This window comes from Camarhynchus parvulus, chromosome 2 (genome assembly GCF_901933205.1).
Source record: "Camarhynchus parvulus chromosome 2, STF_HiC, whole genome shotgun sequence".
Classification (NCBI taxonomy): Eukaryota; Metazoa; Chordata; class Aves; order Passeriformes; family Thraupidae; genus Camarhynchus; species Camarhynchus parvulus.
In genome coordinates, this window is record NC_044572.1 from 132,270,074 (window position 1) to 132,294,075 (window position 24,002).

At 35.7% G+C, this 24,002-nt stretch overlaps 1 protein-coding gene across 1 annotated transcript in view; it reads right to left on the bottom strand.

Moving 5' to 3' along the window:
• Positions 1 to 360: 360 nt before the first annotated feature.
• The window catches only part of LRP12 (LDL receptor related protein 12), a 49,896-nt gene continuing 26,254 nt past the window's right edge, over positions 361 to 24,002 (bottom strand). Inside the window, exons 2-7 of the mRNA XM_030966844.1 lie at positions 21,336 to 21,392; positions 14,288 to 14,423; positions 12,642 to 12,844; positions 6,920 to 8,021; positions 5,961 to 6,093; positions 361 to 3,577 (exon numbers count right to left, since the gene is read on the bottom strand). Of these exons, the coding sequence (XP_030822704.1) occupies positions 2,714 to 3,577; positions 5,961 to 6,093; positions 6,920 to 8,021; positions 12,642 to 12,844; positions 14,288 to 14,423; positions 21,336 to 21,392 (2,495 nt within the window). The 3' untranslated portion in view covers positions 361 to 2,713. The remainder of the gene's footprint in view (positions 3,578 to 5,960; positions 6,094 to 6,919; positions 8,022 to 12,641; positions 12,845 to 14,287; positions 14,424 to 21,335; positions 21,393 to 24,002) is intronic.

Sequence of the window (24,002 nt, forward strand, 5' to 3'; positions counted from 1 at the left end):
CTCTTTCCATGTTTAAATAACTTTACATGAGGAGAAAAATTGCCTCACAATAACCTAGATTCTTCAAAGCTGGCGGATGAAAGTGATTTATTACAGAAAACAAGTTAATTCTACAGTAAATATTTCTGACATTTTTTTCAAACTGCTCTAGTATTGTAGCGCAGCTAAATCAAGAATCAAGTAAACAAAACACTAATTCAAGCTCCCCAGCATTAAAAGAAACAGGGTAATAATGTCTTATTGAAACCCTCAACAAAACCAAACAAAACAAATGCAACCAATCACTCATGCATTACTCAAAAGAAAAATCAATCACTCTTTTTAATATGACTAAGGAAAAAAAATCACTGCAACAAATTCACCTCATACAAATATGAATTTTATTTACAATTTTCAAATTATCAATCAAATCCAACTTCTCAGTTAAATGTGTAGCATTTTTCCTTTAAAACAAATTAAACATTGTGTTCTTTTTACATCTGCAATACGGAGTCCATAGGTACATGCTATTTGGGGCATCTAATGGAACAAATTTAGATCATTATGTGTGTTAAACACTGAAGGTATTCTGTGAAGACTCTTTCTTTAAAATTTATCTGCCTCAGGGACAAGCATTTCCACAACCATTTTCTAATGACAATTAATCAGGAAGGTTTAAAAACCCAGTATTTTATACCAGGACATACTGTTCACATGTACTTCAGGGTATGTTACCATGTTCCTATTGCAAAGCTGCCTGCTCTATAAGCAATGCTACTGAAATCAGACTAGAGATTACCCACAGATTTAGATATTATTCAATGTGAATAAAAATGGCCATTGATGACTTTTACTTGAGTACGTGTAATTATGGGCCAACTTGTACCTGATCTGGTACCAGTGTGATGTGATCTGTTCTGAAACTTGAAACCGCATGGGTTGTTATAATAAAATCTTTTACAATTGTATTGCACATAAGGTTCCTCAAAAGCACAAATCTACGTCATTGCATCCTGAACTCAGAATTTACCTGCTAACCCTCATGAAAAAATCAACCAGATGGTAAAATTGTTTATTTTTCTCATCCCAGTGTCTGTGAATGAAGAGAAGAGGGAGAAGATATATACACTTTGGAATCCATTCAATTGTTCCTTCTGCATGTGATTTGTACTTCAGAGATGAGGATTTAAAAAAAATAAAAAGCCAGACAGACCTTGGATTTATCTTTAAAAGTACCTCAAAAACATAACAAAATTCAATTTAATTTTGATACATATTAAAATTTTAGTCAGTTCTGCCCGACAGCATAACACGACAGAAATGCACAAGACTTTAAACATGCTTTAAAATGACATTCAACAAAGTATTTAAAATTTAATAAATAGCATACAATCACACACAAATACATTTCATACTGGATCTTTAAGCCTACTAAAAACAGACTGGCAAAGAATAAATAAAACAGTAGTTGACAGTTTTGTTTTTAAAAGGTGTAGTTTCTTGTTGTCACACTAGTAGCCACATATTAACCTGCTTATCAGAAAATTGGAAGTTACGAGCTTTTTTCCTCACTGATCTGTTTTGCACCAACATGTAATATCATAAAAAAATACACTAAAAGGGTTTTCTTTTGGTTTTTTTTTAAACAACCAGTCTGCAACTGAGTAAACCAGTTTTTAAATACAATGAATAAATAGGGAATTAGTAAAGCAAATTCAATTGCAACAAAAACGCAACACCCCAAGAAAAGAGCCATGGAAATATATAGCCGTTGCAATATTAGACAATAATAGTACTTAAAGTGATAGTGCTTGTGCACTAAGCTCATTAGAGACCTTAATATGATTTTAGTGCAAATCCCTTGAGACCAAACAAGCTTTATAACCTACAGTATTAGGGAAAGATCTATTACCAGTTGGAACTTATTCTGTAGTGTATTTGTACATATTGGATATTTAAAGAACTAACACATATTGTAATATCTTCGGCCCTTTTTTACTTCAAATCAAAAAGACTAATGACTGGGGATTTTACATACTATTTGGCTTGTACCATAGTAGATTGCAGTTTAGGAAAGTCAGTGCTAAAAAAGCTTTTGCCATCACTTTATCTATTATGCCTAAATTTCATATATCATTACATTTTGTACTTCTGAAAGAAAAAGAATACTCCTGGAGAAAGTTTCTCCTCCCTTTAAGTAAGTTCACATTATGATGAAATTCAAGAATATTTAGACAAAGTGTTGAATAAACTCAAAGAAAAGTACATATTTTACATTAACAATTCTTACCATATTTAGTATATTAAGTTACAAGTATGTTGGCAATAATACAACAGAGTCAGTTCCTAAAGGAAAATAATTCTGTACAAATTCACCTGTTAATATGGGGTTAACAAGGCAGCCACTAAGTCTTGAGCAGCCATGTTTCAGGTTTGAACTATAGTACCAGGATAAACTAAATTTGAAACTAATGGGGAAAACTTCAGTTTAAAGAGTAATCCAATTATACTGGATACACACATTGTGTATTCAGAGCCATTAAAATGTTCACTCTTATAGTTCCATAATGTCATCCAGTATAAGAAAAGTTTAATCAACCACACAGGCTAAAATAGCTTTAACATAATCTTGTCCTGGATTTTTTAAAACTAAAAACTAATTTTAACTGTGAAGTACAAAACAATGACAGATATTGCTCCAACTTGTACACAATCTTTCCTAAACAATCCGTACCTAGCAGAGTAATAATGCCTCATCGTCACTAGTTTCGTTTTTCACTGTTGCCTCTAAGCAAGTGTCGGGTATCTGGGCAGTGTGTACGATGCCACAGCTCTCACAGGGGCCATCTCGACTGCATGACCTTACACTGTGATGTGCTGCACTGTAAGGCTGTCTAAGCCCTGGTCCTTGATCTGAGCTGAGATCAAGTAGAGGTCTTGAACAGTCATTCATGTCAAAGTCTGATGCTACATCAGAGACTGGAATTAACATTTCAACATCATCATCCTCTTCTCTTCCACTTACCCCATTATCAAGCTGTCTCAAAGGACTTTGGTTCTGATTCACTGAGCTTGATCTCCCTAGAGTAAAGCGTACCCAGCGCAAGCCTTGAGTCATACGGCTTAGTGCGCTCGAGAGCTGGTGGCGTGCGGGACTTGTGCTTGGGGGCTCTACACTGGTCACTTCTCTTCCACCATCCGTGCCGCTGCTGCTGCTGTTCTGAGCAGAGGAACTCCCACACGCTCCCACTGTTGCTTCTATTGCTGTTGCAGGAGGGACTTTTTGAGGCAAGGTGGCAGCAACACCACCAACTGCTCCTGCTGTGTCTCTTCTTTCATTTTCTGTGTCTGTATCATCAGATTCAACTGAAAACAAACTTCTGTGAGTATTACTTCTTTCACCTTCTCTACTAGTACTTTGGCTGGCAACATCATCTCCATCCGCTGAGACCAATGCCAACGACCCAGAATGACGTGACCTCGCAAAATTAAAAATTCGATTCCAAATGTTACTTGATCTGCCAGCAATAGGAAGTCTGATTGAGGTAAATCCAAGCTGAGATCGTACTGCCAGCCTGAGGTTTTCCAGAACTGAAGCCTAAATAAGAAGACAAGCAACAATCAAGCATTGACAGTCTGCTGGTATAACTATTAACTATTGTGCAAAACAGCATTTAACAAATCTAAATGTAGAATCTTAAATATTACAAAATGTTGCATCCTTCTTAACAAGGATCTGGTGTATGTAGCAAAAGGCTATTTAAAAAAAAGGCTATTTTAAAAAGTCATGACAAAAGTCTAGATGCTCTAGAGGAAAAAACATTATAAACAGGCAAATTAAGTGGAAATACATATGCAAAGGCAATAGAAGAGCAATGACTTCAATACATGGTATATTTCTACCCTAAAAAAGGATCTCTAAATAAAGACAATGTGAAAACAAGGCACTATAGTCTGGATATGGAACACAGATTAAAGAAAAATACAACCACACGGCCAGTAGAGCACGCATACAAGATCTGTTACAAATAGTCTTACCAAAAAGGTAGTCACTGTGGATTTTAGAGTACAACACATAGAAACATGTCCCAAAAAGTTTAGGATTTGTAAACAAAGTCTTCCAGAAAGATTTAACAAAGGTGGCCACCTTCTTTATCCACTACCATAGGGCTACCTCAAAGGGACTAAATTAAGTATCTTCTCCAGCAGAGGCTTATAGTTTGATTTTTCCCCCCTTTCTGATACAATCAGTTAATTTCAGTTTCAAAATGCTTTAATGCTTCTGTTTAAATAAAATTATCTTATGTGCTCTAAAAATAAATTTCTCAAATTCAGTATACATTTTCTAGTTATCCAGCTACTGAAGAATGCATGCCTGAATTTCCCTGTTTAAAATCCCGTATAACTTTTCAACTGTTAGGTAACATAAACATAAGAACACAAACTCCTTCGTCTTGGAGATCCCTGACTCAAACTTAGAGAAAAACTTTGCCTCATCTAAGTAGCTCCATTCTCAAATAGGGTAGATCATCTTCCAGATGCCCATCATTCTAAAAAATAGTCACAAATGTGTTTAATTAGAGAATAAAGCCCATATTCACAACTTTTCATTAAGATTATGGCAAAAAAAGTAGAATATTCTTCAGAAGAGCCATTCCCTGATTAAACCCTTAACATACATGCATGTATTTCCCTTAATTTATAAAAACTGAAATTCAGTGTTCTCATGCTGTCACCTTCATCTCTCTTCCACCATCCTTCAGACAGTGCTTCTTCAGGAAGCACTGGTTTGTTCCAAGTTACCTGTACTAGAGGACTTACACATCTGGGCATGACAACTGCACTGTCTCCAGAGACTTGTAAACACAGATCCATCATAAACTGGTGAAGGTTAATTTTTTTGGAAAAGAGGAACAGCAAGACAAATTTGTAAAAGTACAGAACTGGTTTGAAACAGGAACATACTGATCTTTATTATAACCACAGTAACCCACTGAAAAAACAAGGGATTATACAGTGTTCACTACAGACCATTATTAGATTCATTAATGAAGTTCAGTGCTAATTTAGCTATCCAAAAAACCTTTACAATGTTTCTTTAAAGCCTCTCATGCCAATTGCAATTTATTTTCCTCTTTTCCTCTTATATTTATGGTAGATCCCAGCTGCTTGTGAACATGTGAGCCATGAAAGAACATGTGATAGTCACGCAATTTTTTCTTACCATAAACTTTGCTGTATTAACTGCAACACAATATAATTAATGCCACCTCAATTGAGCACACCAGGATTCTCAGACTAAGACTTCTATTTCTCACGAGAGCTTTATAACTGAAAGACATTTTTTAACTCCTTGAAAAGTTTTTTGAGAGAAACTCATTTATCAACCAAGTAAGAAATGCACTAATCATCCACCTCTGAATCTGGGTGACTAGAAACTATTGACTGCCATTTACTGGCTTTTGCTTTATTACTCATGATTCTTTATTATTCACGATTTTTTATTACTCATGATTCTTTATTCATTATAATTTTATATTATATGACCCTCTGTCTTTCCCCATCATCTTGTTATGCACAGCAAGCATGAACATACCCATACACCGTACATGTGAACTACCATTCCACATTAGAAGTCTAGGTCTTCTTTCCCAAATTGCAAAGTGCCATCTTGCAATCTTTACTTTCACAAAAGTAACAAAGAACATACACTTAGATCTACCAATCTACTATTTTTCATGCAAGAGGGGGTTCTATAGTATGCATTACTGACATTACCAACATAAGAAAGCCTGCAGAAGAAACTGTGGTGTTACTATACCATTGATTTTGTTCAAGGGCTAATCATTTGTATAACACTATTGACTTGAAAGGAGGAAAAGGAAATGCTAAAGAGGAAAAGAAAGCAGATGAAAGTTAAAATATTTTTATTTCAGTCTCCCTAAAATTTAAGGGGTCTGCCTGCTCGTTTAAAATCTTACCTGATTTGGGGAACAAACAGGGAAATCTTCAACTGGTGGAATTAAACCCTGGGCAATTAATTGTCCATAGGATGGAGGAGCTTCTCTTCTTAACAGCTCAGCCTCAACCCTTGACAAATGAGTTTCAAATGACCTTTCAAAGAGAGAAGAAATTTCTGAATACATAAGACACTGATTTTTACATATATATATATATGAACGAAAGTACATCAGACTATTATAATCTGAAATAAAAAACTTCAGAAGATGTTTTGCTAATTTAATTGAAATTTAATTGGCAAAGAATATAAAGTCATTCCTGTGAATCTGTCCAGCTGAAATGAGAGCAAAAAAACAAACCCAACAATAAATTTCTTAAAAACAAACAAACCAGTCCAAAACTATGAGCTAAATATAAAAAGCACCACAAGTAACACTTATATTATTGTACAAGATTGAAGGATATGTAATCCTGGTATGAACTAGCCTACAAGAGAAGAAACATGCTGTTATATACAGAACTGTGACATAAATTGCAAATTAATTAACTGCAGTTTCCCCACACTTCCTTTTTGGTAACACCACCTGAAAGCTTTAACCCTCTGTAGTGAAGTGATCAGAATACTTCTATCCCCTTTTCTTCACTAGGGAAGTAGTCAGCCACTGAAACAGGCTCCCCAAGAAACTGGGTCACGGCACCCAGCCTTCAGAGTTCAAGAAGCTTCTGGACAATGCTCAGCCATAGGTCTTAGCAAGGCTTAGCTTCAGATGTCCTGCAAGAAGTAGGGAGTTTGACTTGATATTCCTTATGGGTCCCTTCCAATCTGATAAAGTCTATGATTAACAAACTTCTTTTTACTATCAAAGAAAAAGGAGCAGTGTCTTCACAAATCATGGGCAGCAATATCCGTATGGCAACAAAACTACTTCAAGTACAAACGAAAACACCAAAATATTTAATAAAGTTGAGTTCTACTTACCTTCGCTCAAACATCCTGAGTGAGTACAATTTACAAGTACATCCCAGTGCAATGACAAGCAGCAATCCACAAATAAGACTCCCAATGACAGCTGCAGTTATCACTCTAGTGGGCACAATGACTGGGCAGTTCTCTTCGTCACTGCCATCACCACAATCATCTTGAGAATCACAAACCCAGCTCTCAAACACACAGCGGTTATTTTTACAGTGAAAATTGCCTGGCTGACAGAAGAAACAATTCTTTTCATCCGAACCATTAGGGCAATGATTCTGGTAGTTGCAGCGATCTGAACGAGGGTAGCAAACACCATTTCGAGAGCAGGGAAACTCATCTCTTTGGCACATGGTGCAGTTGGTTTCATCCCTTCCATTTGGACAGTGCCAGTAGCCGTCACAGCGTTGCTGCTCTGTGTAGCACCCCCAGTTCCCACCGCATGGGATTTCCCAGGGCAAACAGAAGCCATCAACTTGATACGTTGCATTGAACCCTCTTGCAGCATTCACTTTGTCAGCACAAAAATGCACTCTTATCTGTCCTGAGGATGAAACAACTGTGAGGGGGGCATGAGAGTCAAATGCTGTCAGTACACGCAACAGTCTCCGTGGATTCTCCTCCAACCCATCATATATTTTGACATAGTCTCCATAACCTGTACCATCAAGTTTAAAATCGGTGAATCGCAAAATTACTTTGCGATGATCACCAGTGTCTATCAGCCAGGTGCAGTTGCTGCCAGGTGGATAGAAGTCAGGATAGTTGGGAGAACTGAAAGTACCATAGAAGTATTTTAACCACTGTCCACATGTTGGCACATCACAGTCTATTTCATCTCCCAGGTCAAGACAATCAATGTTACCATCACATTTTAAAGATTCTGGAAGGCAAGTGTAAAGCTTGGTGAAGCGGGAAAGACACTGGAACTGATTGGGTGCACAAGGCTGAAAGGAAGAAGCTGTCGGAGGATTAGCTTTGGCACAGATTTCCTCGTCCGAGTTGTCTCCACATTCATCCATATCATTACATTTCCAACTTTCTGGAATACACTTCCCATTAGCACAATGAAACTGGTCACAATCGCAACTTGGTTCATCCGATTTCCCTGAAAGTTTAAAAAAAAAATTTCTTAGAGTTTAGCACTTTATGGTTTGTGTTGTGTTTTATTTGCTGTGCCAGGTACTTCAGAAGGGCAAAGCAAATGCCTGAAGTGCCTTTAAACCATGGCAACTTTCAGCAAATTTCAAGACAAAACAGGTTTTTCAAGTCAAAATTCCATCAACACATCAGCGTGAACTTTAACCCAAGCAAGAAAACAATGCTCATTTATAGCTATTGAGAAATCTGACATCAAATATGCTAAACATAAGTAAGAAAAACACTCTCTCATCTATCACTCAAAATACAGAAACATTTTTGTGCTGCAGTACTGGTTATCTCCTCATATTCTTTCCCAGAAAAGCAGTCAGACTGTCTCCTGCTTTTGGATGGTCCTACTTTATACCAAAGGATCTAAGGCAAGAGAGAAGCTGACAGCTGAAGACTACATTTTACCACCAAATACAAAAAGAAACCTCTGCCCGCTCCTGTTCCCACTGTTTGTTCCTGTCTCTCCTGCAGCAACTAAGATGGGAGTGCAGCAAATGCAAAAACATATACATGCCTTTACTTATTAAAGTTCCAGCCATGTTGAATACAGAAGCATACCTGAGATCCAAGTTATTTCAGCTCTGCAACAATTCAGCTGAGTCAAACATTGCTGCATAATTTTCAATCAGTTATTTCTACAAACCATAGTACAGACTGTAAAATTTGCTATAAAACAAACTGTCATGGTCAAAATATTTAAAACAAGTCTGCAATGCAGATGGTACTACACAACAGTAATTCAGAAAATAAACTAGACAAAGATACATTCATTCTAAGGAACACTATACCTAAAGTTTTAAAAAGGAAACAGGAAAGGAAGCATGATAAACTCACTGAAATCCTAATGCTCCCAGGAGAAGCATGGTTTATCTTTTTTTACAAGAGAACAATTCAGATTGGAATGGAGGCCATCTAATAAAATCATCTGCTCAAAACAAGGTCAACTGGCGTTTGATTAGGCTCTTCAGGGCCTTCTCCAATCAAGCATTTTTAAAGTTCCAGTGCTTTGCTATACAACATGATAAAAGTTTTCACAGCTAGCTTGAGTTTTTCTTGCTGGAACTAATCTGCTATGATAGGTCAAGTCATATCACAATTTTGTTCTCTTTTTTTTTCTTTCTTTAATACTTAGAAAGCATTGAAAATAAATGCACTAACTTAAAATAATAATTTTTCTTTAGAGAAGTACAACACAATTATAAAATTTCACCAATGCTTAGGCTTTTAAAAAGTGAATGCATGGAAAAATGAAATCATCAAGAGTGATAAATGTTATATGTACTGCTGAAGAATGTTTAAGTCTACAAATTTGCTTTCAGAAACTGAAGAATGAAAGGAGAGCAAAATGTATGTGTTGTCAGTGACTAATTTTCAGAACATGTTCATTTCACACAAAAAAAAAATCCAAAGAACAGATGCAGTATAAATGATACCATCTTCTTGTTCTGTTACAGATATGTAAGTATTTATAGTACACTCAGACAAACATATGGTTGACAATACTAGTATGGCAAAGTTGGAACCTTGGCCTTGAATTTAAAACCTGTAAAACTGAACTGCTAGACTAGTCCTACCTAAATTGAATGACTAAGCTCCATAGGTAGAGGTAATAGAATAGTAGGTAGGAGGTAGTAGAATAAGAGGTAGGAGAATACACATCATTGAACCTGTTCAAGTACTGATTATAATCTAGCTCAGTCCTTATGCATTGCAGAACCTGGAAGAGGTTGAGAAGAAAGCTGTAAGACTGAGTTATAAATACTGGGATGGGAATGTTGCAGTAACAAAACAAGACACAATTTCAACCCAAGCTCTTCCTTCAACAAGCTTTTAAACATCCCAGAAAAGAGCTGTGATACTAGATCCCAATTTAGCATTTTTAATCACCAATCCTGCAATCCTTACATGAAGAAAATTTATCTATGAATCAAAAATCAGTGTCTTAAAATGATAAGAGATGTACTAAATAAGACTAACTTTGGGAGCTGCGCCACAAAAGACTTAAGCACAGCACAAGATCATTAGCAGCACCCATATACAGTTGTAGCCAAAGGACTAACACAATTCTTCCCTGCATTTACAGTCGCCATTGACCTCTGTGCTTTTAGTAACTTTGTTATCCACTCTACATCACCATTAGGAAACTCTGTCTCATTTCAACTCCCATAATTTAAAAGGCTGATAAATAAGTAGTTGGAGGAAGAAAGAGGGAAGAAAGACCAATAAAAGTGGCCCAAAATTGATTTTCTAGTCCAGTACCCTTCCTACCTGTAAAGCTTTTTTCTTTCCTATTACTGGTTTAAGTTAAATATGAATATTTACCTATTATTTTCTTTAAACAAGAATTAATTCAAACAATTCACAAGACCTATCTTCCACAACAGATTTTAAACATGGGGCTCCCTAATGGTCACTTTTGTACTTAGAATCTGTAGTGTTTTGATCATTCCAGCACAGATAGGCCTAACTTGCATCCAAGTAACTGATGTATTACTTTTTTCCCCCCTTTTTCTACGATGACTTGCCAAGTTTGAGAGTAGCCTTAAAAACACTGAATTAAATAATCTATTGAGGTGTTAATCTGAGCACTCCTGCATGATGCTGATGAGAAGAAACCAAACATAATGGCACAGTTGAATGCATAACAAATGCATTAGCATTTCAGGAGCCTTTTTTGACACTCAAAAGCAGAAATGACCAGATGATTATTAAAGCAACTGTCAACTCTTCACCTATATACAGGATAGTTTAAAACATCAGAAGACTACTCTGATCACTGAAACACTACACTTACACCTCAATTGTGCAATACTTCCTAAGTATTGTATCAAATATAGGGAGCAAACTCAAGCCAAAGTTTCAGCAAGGGTTGTTTGTTAAGAAAATGAACAAATCTCCTCAAAATAAAACTTATTTCTTTAAAAAAAGACATTTATAAACATAAGATTAAAGTCTTAAGCACTCTAATCTACAACACAAAATAGAAGAAATCAATTAACAGAAAAAACTGCTTGTTACTGAAAATGTTAGAGCTTCTTCCAAGAGGGGTTACATAATGAAATTGTCTCAAGATTAGAGAAAAAGAGAGGAAAGGATTTGGAAAGAGGAAAAATTCTACAAAGCCCATGGCTTACCTCCCCTACCCATTCCACACTTTCATCCAAGGTATATTTCCTTCTCAAAACCCCTCAGGAAGGAATGCTGCCTTTCCTCTGCACCTACTTCAAGAGGGAGGCAAAAAGGGCAGAAGCTGATGCCTGACACAGGTAGCAGTGCTCACCTGGGCCACTGGCAGAAACGGCAGCACAGGATGACTGACCGGCCAGTGGTTTCTTCCCTGCTCCCTGACATGTTTTTGGTGAGACAGTGCACAAAACCCAGGTAGAACACTGCTCTGAAAGCTGGGCCAGCATCAAATGCAAGGCTGCATTACTTCCCCAAGACCTGCTAAAGTGCAAGGAGATAAACCACAGCAGGAACTTTTTCGTAGACTTGAGAACAGGTGATAGAGAGGGATAAGCCTGCTTGGAAACTTGTTTGTGAGAGACTGACATAGTGGAAGAAGCTACAAGGTAAGAAGAGTGGAGAGTAAAAACCAGGAGCTTAGACTAGAGGAGATCAGGGGTAGATTTACTGAATCTTGTTGAAACAGTTTTGATGGTGGGTAGCACTGGATATATTTACAAGCATGAATTGTTTTATGGAGGAGTCAAAAGTCGGTGTGCACAGAAATCTGGAGCAGGCCAGTGAGTGGATATAGGCACACTTGGAGGGAGTAAGGTAACATGAAATCACTGTGAAAACCAAGAACAATCTAATCCAGTATTTGGGATTATCATGATGTAGAACACCGTAATCATGCTATTACATAAAACTGTAGTATCTCTTAAAGCCAGGAAAAGTTTGGAACTAGTCTTGACCCATGCCTGGTTTCCTCCTCTCTCTTGGCAACCTTTAATAGAACAAGAATGGCTCACAAAACAGTCTCAAACTATTACTACTGATAACTAGTTCTTATCACATCCTGTAATTACAAGAAAAATTTTGCATGTACAGAACCATGTCTGCACTTGGTTGGAATCTATCAATGGGGAGGAGTTTTTATAGATTTATTTTCTTAAAAGATAGTATGCCTTCTGGAGATGGGAAAAATGATGCAAATTCTGTGAGAAATGTCAAAACAAAAAAATCCTGCCATTTATTTCCTCTCTCACTGTATTTATGATACCCAGAAGCTTACCCAATTACTTCAACAAATTAATTTTTTGTCTGGTGAAAACATTTCAAATCTTACTATGTTTAAAGAACTTCCAGGTGCCTACTACTACTGGCTAATCTTTTCTTCCCAAATATTACTCAATTTGCTTATTGTTACTCCTACTTTGAATATTCAGATTGTGCATGGGATCAAAATACATTAGCTAATCCGTATTTTCTCTGATTTCAATAGACCTTGAAGTGACTACAGGAAAGACCCATACTCAGTACTGCACACCCTGTTATGAGGAAGTAATTCTTGAAATGGGAAACAAAAAGTGAAACCATAAAATTATACAAGGTATCACTTGAAACATACCAGCAAAGTAGGCTAATCTGAAGCCTTTTCTGGAGATGCTATCATCTGAATGAAACCTTATCCAAACATGATCCTGTGAAGAGATGTATGGTGAGGGAATGGAAGAGCCACATGCTCTAAAGCCTTCAATGTTCTTGTAGCTTCCAATTGTTAACCAATCTGAGCTGCATCGTCGAGATCCCTGAACATCAAAATCTTGAAAGCTGAAAAAGAGAAAAGGTCAAAATTGCTACTGAACTGAATATAACACAAAAAAGATGCTGAATGAAAATTAGATTGAAGTTCTTTTTGAAATAAATACTTCTTCTTCTGAAATAAAAAGAATAGCTTCTCTCCACCCATGTAGAAATAGGGTTTAACCTTGTGCTGATACTTTTATATTATGAGGACAGCAAAGATCTATTCTGTCTAACAAAATATTGCATCCAACACTTAAGGAAATGCAATTTTGCTACAAAAACACACACTGTCTTAATCTAAAATTCTGGTAATTAAATTATTCTTATGTGTCTTATTTAATGACTTTCATACACTACTAAGGGATTTTAACTCAAATTTCACCAGAATTTTAGCTAATGCTACATTTATGGCAGTAACCTGATTTGACATTATAAATACAGCTAAATTGTTCAGAATTATGTTTTCAGATAAGACTTTCTCCCAGCTACACTACTTGGCTACCCTAGCATTAGGTCATGGACTGCCATGGTATGGCTGCACTCAGTCAAGACAAGCTGCCATGGTAATGACGTGTGAGGGGGAGACTGTGCAGAACAGGTCTGCACAGACAACAGAGCACTATCAGAACTGAAATGTGGGATGTATGAGGGGAAAAAAACAACATGAAAGAAAAAAGAGTTTTATTAAAAATAAACAGTATGATAAGTTTAGAGAGCATTCTAGTAGCTGAACAGTTTTACCTACTTTACGTTGCATTTATGCTAGTCAAATATTTAGTAGAAAGACTGTTTAAATTAAGAGGCAGAATTTAAACAAGTAACTGATGTCAAAGTAAATACTTCATAAAGAAGAGCAGTTCCTTAGGTCAGCAAGTCTGAACTGGAAACTGAAAAAAAAATATGCAGGTAATGCAGTTTCATAATCAAGTCTATGAAGCACTACTAATTTGTATGTTGATACTAAAAGAAATCAGTAGTCAGAAACGAACTGATGAGAACTTGAATCCACAAGTTTTTTACATTACTACTCTAGAAAAGTTACAAGATATGTGAAACTCTGAGGAACTTCCTGCATTAGCCTTTCCTAAGCTGCTATCTATTGACTTGTTATTTGTCTCTAACATTTTTAAGCACACCAAGAGACCTCAGAGCAATGAAGCATTACAGCATTTAGTCACCTTTACTTACACACTTTTTAATGAAAAATTCCTATGTTTCAGACACACAGAAAAAATGCATTTAAATGAGCACACCAAAATTTTTTCTAGTCAGTGACTGTCCAGCTAAAAACAAATCCTACATGACCGTGTGCAAGCAAATCAGATAAAAGGAAAGGCAAAACCCAGACAGAACTGAAATCCTTCACTTACAGGAAGGAAGAGGAAACTGGTATGTGTACAACTGGCAGCTAAAAATGTCTGGTTAGTACTTCTTCCACCCACATGGATATTACAGGAGCACTGTTACCTTATAGTAATGATCTCCCCTGGGTTGGCATGGATGTACCAGCTACAGTTAATTCGGGCAGGATACTCAGAGGGCCACCCTGGACTTGTGATTGTCCCACTTGGTGATCGAATTTGTTCTGGAATATCTCCACAAGCTAAAAAAGACATAAATATTGAAAGCAACTTGATTAATTCAATTTTTTAAAAAGTCAGCAGGACAAAAAACCCCACCCAACCAATCATCACCTAATCAGGGAGAACAGAGTGAGTTAGATGACATACCAATTAAAAAACCCACAGCTTCTAAAGGAGTTTGTAGTGGAACACGCTGGCCAAAAGATGTTTTCCAACACTACCAGTGCAGCAGTTTGCACTTATGTCAATTACTATTACAGATTAAAAAAGATTATTCTATGTGGACTTTTACAACTTTATTAAGTTAAAGATTTTTTCATTTTAAAATTTATTTTTAGTCTTTACAAAGATTCAGTTCAATTTAACCATGTATTAACACCTTTTACTGACAAGTGTATTAGAAGGTGAAAAACAAATTAAAGCTAAATAATCAAGCAGCTGGAATTTCCTGTCTTAGGCAGACCCAGTGTTTGACCATCAATTAAATACCTTCTCCCTTCCGGTTCTTGGCATGGAAATGATCTCCATACACATGATTCCAAATGCTTGAAAGGAAAAGAGCACTTACTGCAGCAGAGAGACCTGCATAACTACATTTCTGATAATGGACTAGAAAGTTTACATTTATGGGTCTAATTATATGCAACTGAAGTAACTCAGTCATTAGTAGTCTTACTTGATTATAGGTGTAGCTTCCTGCACTGGCCTTAACTCAGCTGCTGCTCCTTCCACAGCTGGAGCGTTCTTAATTCTTCTGATTTTATTTGAAGTATGTACTTACACTTATCTTTCTGGATTTTTTTTCCTGTTTTGCCCCCCATCTTAGCAGCCTCATATCCAACACCTGTCATATAGCATATACACAACCTTCACATAAACAGAAAGGCTGGAATACTCTCACCGCAGAGCTTCAAATTATGAGGAAGTCTCAGTGGTGAGAAAACACATTAAAAATAACTATGTGTTTTTATTTTTCAATTTTATCACTAATATTCCAAAATATGCCAAGCTGTCAAAGTTACTGGTAGCCCACTAAGTTACACAGAGTAGTTTGAACACAAAACCTATTACATATAAGGAAGCACTTCCATTATTTTCTGATCATCAAAATCTTTTAGAATTCGAATTTGATGAAAATAGCCATTTAGAACTGATGAATGAACAAATATGAAGAAGAATGAACTGCATTTATAATACAGTGGAAAAGTTGCAATAATGTAATTTGAATGAACTGCATTTATAATACAGTGGAAAAGTTGCAATAATGTAATTTGTTGACAGGTTACTTTTTTCTATTTGTATACACAATCAAGCTTTTAAAATAATTTTGCAATACTATAGGGACCTGAAATGATAAAAAGTTAAAATCTTAAATTATTATTACTTTAAAGTATTTTTATATGGAATAAGAAATACACTTTTAATATTTTAGAAGGACTAAAATACAAAAATGCTGACTTATATCTGAATTTTCTATATTAACTTGAATACCACAGAAAAAATAGAACTCAGGAAATGTTCTATTTTCCTGGATATCTGTAAGAGAACAATGCTTTAAATAGTTTTTCACATGTTTTTAGAGCTTTAGTCATGCTTTGCAGTTAAGTATTAACATACCTTAACTGTAGGACACAGGAGCTGCCCTAATATCTCGGAATGAAAGTCACAACATACAGGAAGATATTATTTCATTTGAATATGCAATCATTCACTTTCTTTTTAATTTTTAAGCAAACCCTATAGGTGGTGCTCTAACACCATGATAATTTGGAACACAGCTCCTGTGTAAGTTATCTTTTGATACTTAACATTTGTTCAGGCAATAAATGTCAGGACTTGAAAGAAAAGCTAGTTATTCAGTTGTAAAAGTAAAATAGCAGTTTTAACAAAAACCAAAAACCATACAGAACAAAGCCATGTAAAAAAGCAGAAGAATCTCTAAGACATTTTGTACCAAGCTTGCAAACGCTGGCAACACATCCATATACTACTTGGTTACTACTGAAATAGTCCCCAACTTCAAAAAAGTTGCCCAGAAGTAAAATTTACGCTACAACATACACCTGCCACCAGATATTTCCAAACTGACAGACAAAATTTTGTAACTGAGAACCTCTAAAGAAGCTATTAAGTTTACCTGACAAAGGAAACTTTGCACTAAAATACATGAAAAAAAAATCCATTCAGCATGGGCTCATTCAGTTTTAAAGTGTTCACCTCCAAAAACATTAATATGCTAAACCCTACAGCAGTACAAACAGTAACGTATTTGTACACAAGCGTGAATGGAAGAAATTCCACATGGAAATCCTGTATAACCAAGGTAGTACTTTCAGAGCACATGAAAGCTTTCAGTTTTACTCAGGATTTTTTTATCCTTTGCAGAATCAACCTTATCCCTGTAGTTTCCACATGCTTTTATTAAAATGTCTTTTTCTCTGTTTCCAGTAAAGCTCACACTACAGAGCTGAGAGCAAAAGACGATCATTTGCAACAGCACCCAACATGGGGAGAGAGAGGCAGACTATGGAAGGCATAAGGAAGCAAGAATGACCACAGGCACAATAATACAGGGTGAACAAAACTGTACAAGTGCTGTAGAGGAGAAAACACTGAAGAAAGTATTCATGTGACAAAGTGGGGAGTCAAAAAAAAGAGAAGTGACTTGAAAAGCAAATTACAGCTTTCTGAACTTCAAGTTGGCTAGACAAGCTAAACACATTTGCACACTTGATATATATTCATGCATTAAAAATCTCTTACTTATTACTCAAGAGACAACAGAAATCTGTTTGCTTAAAAAGTGTATAAAGGTCAAGATAACTGTGCAGAAGCTGCACTTCAGAAGTGCAGTCTTTTTGAGAGAGAATAATTTCTCAGATAAATTTTTAAAATCAAGGATAACCTTTTGAAATAGAACAGCTTTAAAGGGAATATACTTTGTAAAGATAATAGCAAGCCTTTAAAATCAGTTCCTGACCCTCTGCCTAAGGATGTTTCTCCTACATCATAATAGACTATAGTGTAAAATACATTTTATTCACATATTTGTAAATATGCAGAATGTAAGCAACATCACGAAGGATATGGAATTAAAAAATTCCAACTGGCAGTAAAACAGAAATGCATCAATAGAGGCAAACATCCTTACTTTAAGCTGAGGAAAACTTGGACTTTTAATCTCAATTGCTAGCAGCCCTACAAGCATTTGTCATACAGGTCAGTTGTGTCTAGGACAACTTAAAATTAGAGGTAAACTGATTAGGTTTAGAATAATTTATTTAAAGTATTAAAAATACATAAGAGAACAGCAGAATGAAAATTAGATGAGTCAGGATAAAAGGAAATTAATCTGCAATCAAGGCAGACACACAAAAGAAATTGAGAAGGTTGCATTGTAGAGAAGCAAAGACACCCAGTGATGCATGCCCAAGATGTTTTCAAATCTCATGCTGATGGCTGTAATATTTGGAGGGGAGAACAAATTCATCCTGCACAACCATTTCTACATGAGTGTTGTGTCTGCTTACATTCCCTTCAATACCCTAGTATTCTTTGGCACAATTCTGCTCATCCATTTCCTACCTGTTTCAAACTCTTTCCTTCGATAACCTTTATGCTATTAAAAATCTATTTGCAATTTTGTTTGTTACTCTGATATAACTGCTCAGTAAATTGCAAAATACTGCAATTAGGACTGAGGATGTTTCACATCCATACAATTACAGTGTAAAATAATGGTCAAAAGAGCTTGCACATAATTTTCTAGTGTATATGGATTTTCCTGTAGACTTTTTAAAAACAGACACAACAATTCTTATTTCCTTCTTCCTGAATTTTTTTACCATCCCAGATTACAGAACATTATTGTAAACTACAGGATGTTGACTGGTAAACAGAAGAGAGCCAATTAAAAGTTTACTGTACCAAATTCAACTAGAAAGTTGTAAGAAAATAATTAAGAAACCTATGCAAAAATTCTGTAGTAAGATCTTGAGAAGTAAAGTACCTGTAGTAAGAGTGAACAACATGTCAAGGAAAAAAGTCACTTCAGAAAAGCAGGGAGAGGGAGATTAGGGATTTATCTTCACAGTAATGCCAGGAGATTAGTAGAAAAGATAAAAGAATTAGCTTTCAATGTGAACCACAGGATGATAAGGTATGCATTATATTGGACATGGTAAGGACATGAATGCAGCTGGATAAATGATCTAAAGGTGTTTAAAACAGCTTAGAGTAAAAAGAGAATAATGTTGTGATAAAGTCTAAACCGTGAACAGTGAGGATAATTATTGCATTGTAACTCTCAGGAGCCACTGAAAGTCTTATGTGGAGAACTACAGGGGAAGAAGGCATGGGAATCTTTGCCTCCAGGTCAAGCCAAAAGGCTTTAATTTAAAATGCCCTTTGCTCTGCAATACAGAGACATCTGCAGTAAAAAGAAATAATTTTATATATATATGACAGTGCTGCAGTTCTTTAAAATGTAGAGTGAGGGGTTGGGGAAATGGGGAATTGGTTTTGTGATCGTGACAATTATGGCTCAACACACCTCAAAGACAGACATGAAAATATTTCTGAACTCTTCAGATTTTAAAGGCATAAACACTTCCTCTGTAGCGATAGCTTATATGCAAAGAGACAACATTCCACTAATTGCTGGTGGCAGAAAAAACATGCTCATATATAGAGGGGTACCTGTAACTTGGCAATGTAATATCCAGCAGAAGCATAAATACCGAAGGCCACAAAGGTCTGTGCTATTAAAATGTAATTTAGTAAGGTAGTCATGTAGTCTTACAGCAGCAGTGTGACAGGAAATCTACCATCAAGACAAAAGTTTCATTTTAAATCTTGTCTCTGTACAACTGTCCATGACAATCGCTTGCTTGGTTTCAACACCAAATGAAAGCTGGATTTAGAAAGATTAAAAGCCAGATGTCTTTTGTTCTATTTTACAGAAACTCAACTTAAAATTATTCTGCTAAATATAAAGTCGTCCAGGTATGCTTAATGAAACAATAACCTGCAAGTTAGAAAATATGTTTGAGAGACCCAATTTATTTAAAAGGAACTAAAAAAATAATTTTATTCATCACCATCTTTTATACTTGGTCTATGCACTTAAAATTTAAGATGTATATACAAAAAGCAGTAAGGAAAATGCTACTGGGTCAGTCTATATGCTTTCTTGAGGATGCTCTTAACAGATCAACCCTTCCCCATTACCTCAAAATTCCCCAGTGAAGAAGGTGCACTTTGTATTAAGAAAGAAACTTAGGAGTGCAGTACTTTTCCCATCTGGAAAGCTATTTAAAAACACAAGAACATCAGAGATACCTTTTTTGTTTTGGTTTGGAATTTTTTTGGTGTTTTGTTTTGGTTTTTTTTTGTTGTTGTTATTATTATTTATTTCTAAATGGATCTTTCTTCTCAGTAGTTAAAGTTCTATCTACCAGCGACTGTTATCTTGTGTACAAAGTACGTTGTGTTCTGCTCTTCTTGGCACTGTCTATTCAAGCATGCTGGCCAAAGTACTGGAAGCAGAGTCAAAAATTCCATTCACCTCTTGCCCAGCAGATGCTTTTCCCCCTGTATTGTGACTTTTGACACAACCACTGCAGTCAACAAAGGTGTGAGGGGCTGTTAAAACATACTCTGAAAGCTGCATAGCACGATTTTAGGTTGAATTAGCATCTCTCATCCATTCCAATTCCAGCAATAATTGTTCAAAGGGCAAGTAGCTGTGTAGGTATTTATTATTTACAGTGTGCCACAGATGCAGTACATATGATACTTGGTGCACCAGTACTATTAAAAAGCAACAGCATTCTTCATGATGCAGTACAAGAATGGGTAAGAAATATCTTCTATAAACGGACTTTCAACAGTCCTTGAGTGGTGAACAATAAAAGGGAATTAGAAAGCAGTAGGTGTAACAGAGACCACCCACTGACCATAAATTTATCCAAAAACTCAACCATACAAGCATAAGTAGCAATTAGCAACATAATGTTTAAAGCAATACTGGAAGGATAACTACAGTGAGATGTACAAGTTGTTCTCAAAAAGGACAACTTTGCATTCTGACTCTTATTTTAGGAGAAGGAGGTATGAAAATCAGTCTGAATTCTAGGGATTAGAGGCAGCTTTCCTAGGGAAAGAACCAGGCTTGTATTCTGCTACCTGCTGAGGAGCCTTTATCTCCCTGTTTGCACATATTCTGAGTATCTGTATGGTAAACCACGCCCAGCAGCTGCTGACACTGCACAGCATCTGAAGAACAAAGACTGCACGCCAATGCCTCAATGGCCACACAGTCCCATCACTAACACACAACAGACCTGGCTGTGGCTGCTACCCAGAAGAGGCCTAAAACTGACTTATTGGAAGGGAACATAGAAACCTTTCAGCAGTGTGTGCTGCTTTTATACCCCCTCTGCTCCCAGCATCTCATCAGTTTCTCAGTTTCATGAGTTCTAAATTTTTTTCTTGTATTAAAGAAACTGTGCAGCCAAGTGTACAGTCATTTCAGTTAAATCTAATCAGGTGAAATGCATAACTTGGATTTACGTTATTTGATAGTAGCAGTGTCCAAAATTACATTTCAGTAAATTTCATTTCACAAAAACTTCACTGTGGAAAGAAAATATCAATTCAACTTAAACTAACTTTTCTCTTAGTTCAATGTTTGTATGGAAAAATAATTAAGCAGTCCACTTAGAAAGGCATAATCTGTTCATGAGCATGCAGGTATCAGTTTTATCTTATGAGAATTTTTCCATGTTCCAGTTGCTTCATTCCTTATTACATGCTGCAAAAGGCAGTAATAATTTTTATAGCCAAATATCTCTTCATAAGATACCAGGTGGCTTTCAATATTTACTATTTAAGTCATGCATGAAATTTAAACATTACAAAAAATGACTTACCCGTTGACACTCCTGAAATATGCACATTTTCAGAATGTTCTGCAAGAGCACCATTTCCTAAAATTAAACATAATGAATAAGCTAATTTCCAAGATAAAATTTGTAAAAATTCTTCAGATACCTTTTTACAGAACAGAATGAACAAACCTGAAGTTCTTTTAATTAATATTAAACATGAAACGTCCTACATAAGTTTTATCATAAATTAAAGAGAAAAACTAGAGAGAAAGTTACCATACAATAAAAAATACCCCCACCCAAGCATTGTTAGTTTACTAGGAACAATTAGATGTACTAGAAAGTTAAGGAACAAGCAGAGACTGATACTGTCAGTTTTGAGAAACCTTATGCATGTCAGATGGTAGACTCTGTATTTTGCATCAAGTCCTATTTTATTTTCAAGAAAGGTCTCTTTCAATGCATCTTCCTCATCTCCTTCTGGAGCAAGATTTGCTAGTAAATGCTATGCAAATAAAGACATCCAGGGGACTACACCCATCTATTTCAGAAAAATTGCAGCCTACACCCTTTATCCAGACAGTTCAGATACAGCAGGGAACCAGCTACCTTTGAGAGTAACTCTCCCTCAATGTTCATTAAAACGAAGTAGACTTATCAAGAAGAACAAGACCCATGTGGTCATTGAGAGTAAGAGACCAAAAAAGTTATCCCTCCAAACACCATACTACTTTGTACTCTCCAAAGTAAAAGAAGTCTGGTAAAGCCAAGATATTTGCTGGCAGGTGGCAGTCCTGGTACAGGATGCAACACATCAAATTGTATTTGTGTGCATTTCTCCCATCCTTTATTCATTATTTTTTCTTTTAACCTTTACAACAGATTTTTAGTAAAATCTTTCAGAAATTTCAGGAGGAAACAGCTACTTTGATATATAAGTTCCTTTGAACACAGGCAGTGAATCTAAAATGTAAAATACTTCACTAAGCAAAAAACCCACAACTCTTAATCCTTCAAAGTTTTGTAGTACTTAAGATTTGCCATGTCACACAGATTTTCATGCATGTGATATCAGTTGTTCTACCAGCACTGCAATGTCAGTGTACTATGTCGAGGAACAAGAACCTTAAATATATGAAGAAAACACAAATTCCTTTTATACCAATTTAAAGACTATTACAAGTTGACCAAGAACAGAGTATACCCCAGTGCTCCTCTGGTACAGTGACTATACGTAGCATGTTTAAGAAATTGCTCCTCGGGTTGACACCAAATATAGAGAGCTGTAATTTTTATCTTCTTAAAGACACAATACAGTTAGAAACCTGATGATCGTAATTTGTAGAAAAATAGTAAGTTTAATTTTTTTATTTTTAAAAACTAAATTCCTTGGCTCTTTGAAGTGGCATGGTTCCCACTCCATTTTCAACATACTAATTTCACTGCATATATTTACATATCAAGTTGCTTTGTCTCAGTTGTTAAAAAAATTCCACACTGAAACAATTCTCCTCAATGTTCAAAACACTGAAGTATTTTTAAATCAAATGTTATTTCAAATACTGCATTGGTGAGCAACTATTTTTCAATCAAACTATTTTCAAAGTAAAATATACATCTAAGTTTTAAAAAACTGTTCTCCAAATAATTTCTCTGATTTGCATATCACTGTCATGCCAAGGGATGTTGCCACTCTAATTTTGTGTGTACAGTAACACTTACCTCTCAATTTACAAAATAAACATCTTCGCTGGAAAATGATTTTACTTGGAACTAATTCCACAGAAGCATATTTCTGATTGTTTTGTTTTCCATTATTTCCATCAGCATAAAGAAAACATTAACACATTTCAGGACCTCTTGTCTAACCTAAAAATAACTTACTGACATTTCATCTTTAAAGTACACCAGGGATTATTCACCTTTTTACTTGTAAAAAGGGGTATTAGCACATACAGTTATATCTGCAGTTGTTATTGAACACTGAAAATGAGCATCATGACAAAAATGAAGGAACTCACAAACATCTAGAAATATGAAAAACCCAGAAGTTATTACATTGAAGACAGTCATCATGATGCTCCCAGAATCTGAATTCCTGACAAGCTGCCTGTATGCAAAGACCAGTAAAACAAAAACCCCAGAATACTAATGAAATCAGTTCTGATAAAAATACAATGAAACATGAAAAGACTGACATAACACTGACGTGATGGAAAACAAAACAACGTATATATATATCAAAGACTGACAAAAACTATAAATCAGTAATAATGAGAAGCATACTAAAATGGGAACTTGCATCCAAATCCTGTATGTGTTGACTCAGAATTAATGGGCTAAGAAAACTTAAATCTCCCAAATGTTCAAAGGAAGAATTTAATCTTGAATACCTAAAGAGAGAACACTTGAATATTTTCCATCTAAATATGCTTTACAATCGAACAATTAATCTCTTGAGATAAAGAGCTGTCATATTTATTGTCAAACTAACTTCAATGATTAGTCAGAAGTGGCACTAATGTGTGATGATGAAGCTTAAACTCAGATCCAAGTACTACAGTATCAAAATAAGGTCTTTTTAAAAAATAAACTCCCACTAAACTTTCATTACATTAAAGATTAGGAATCTCTCAGATTATTACTTCCTCTTTTATTGAAAACTGTCATTGAAACAGTGTGTTCATATGCCATTTAAGTGTTACTAAC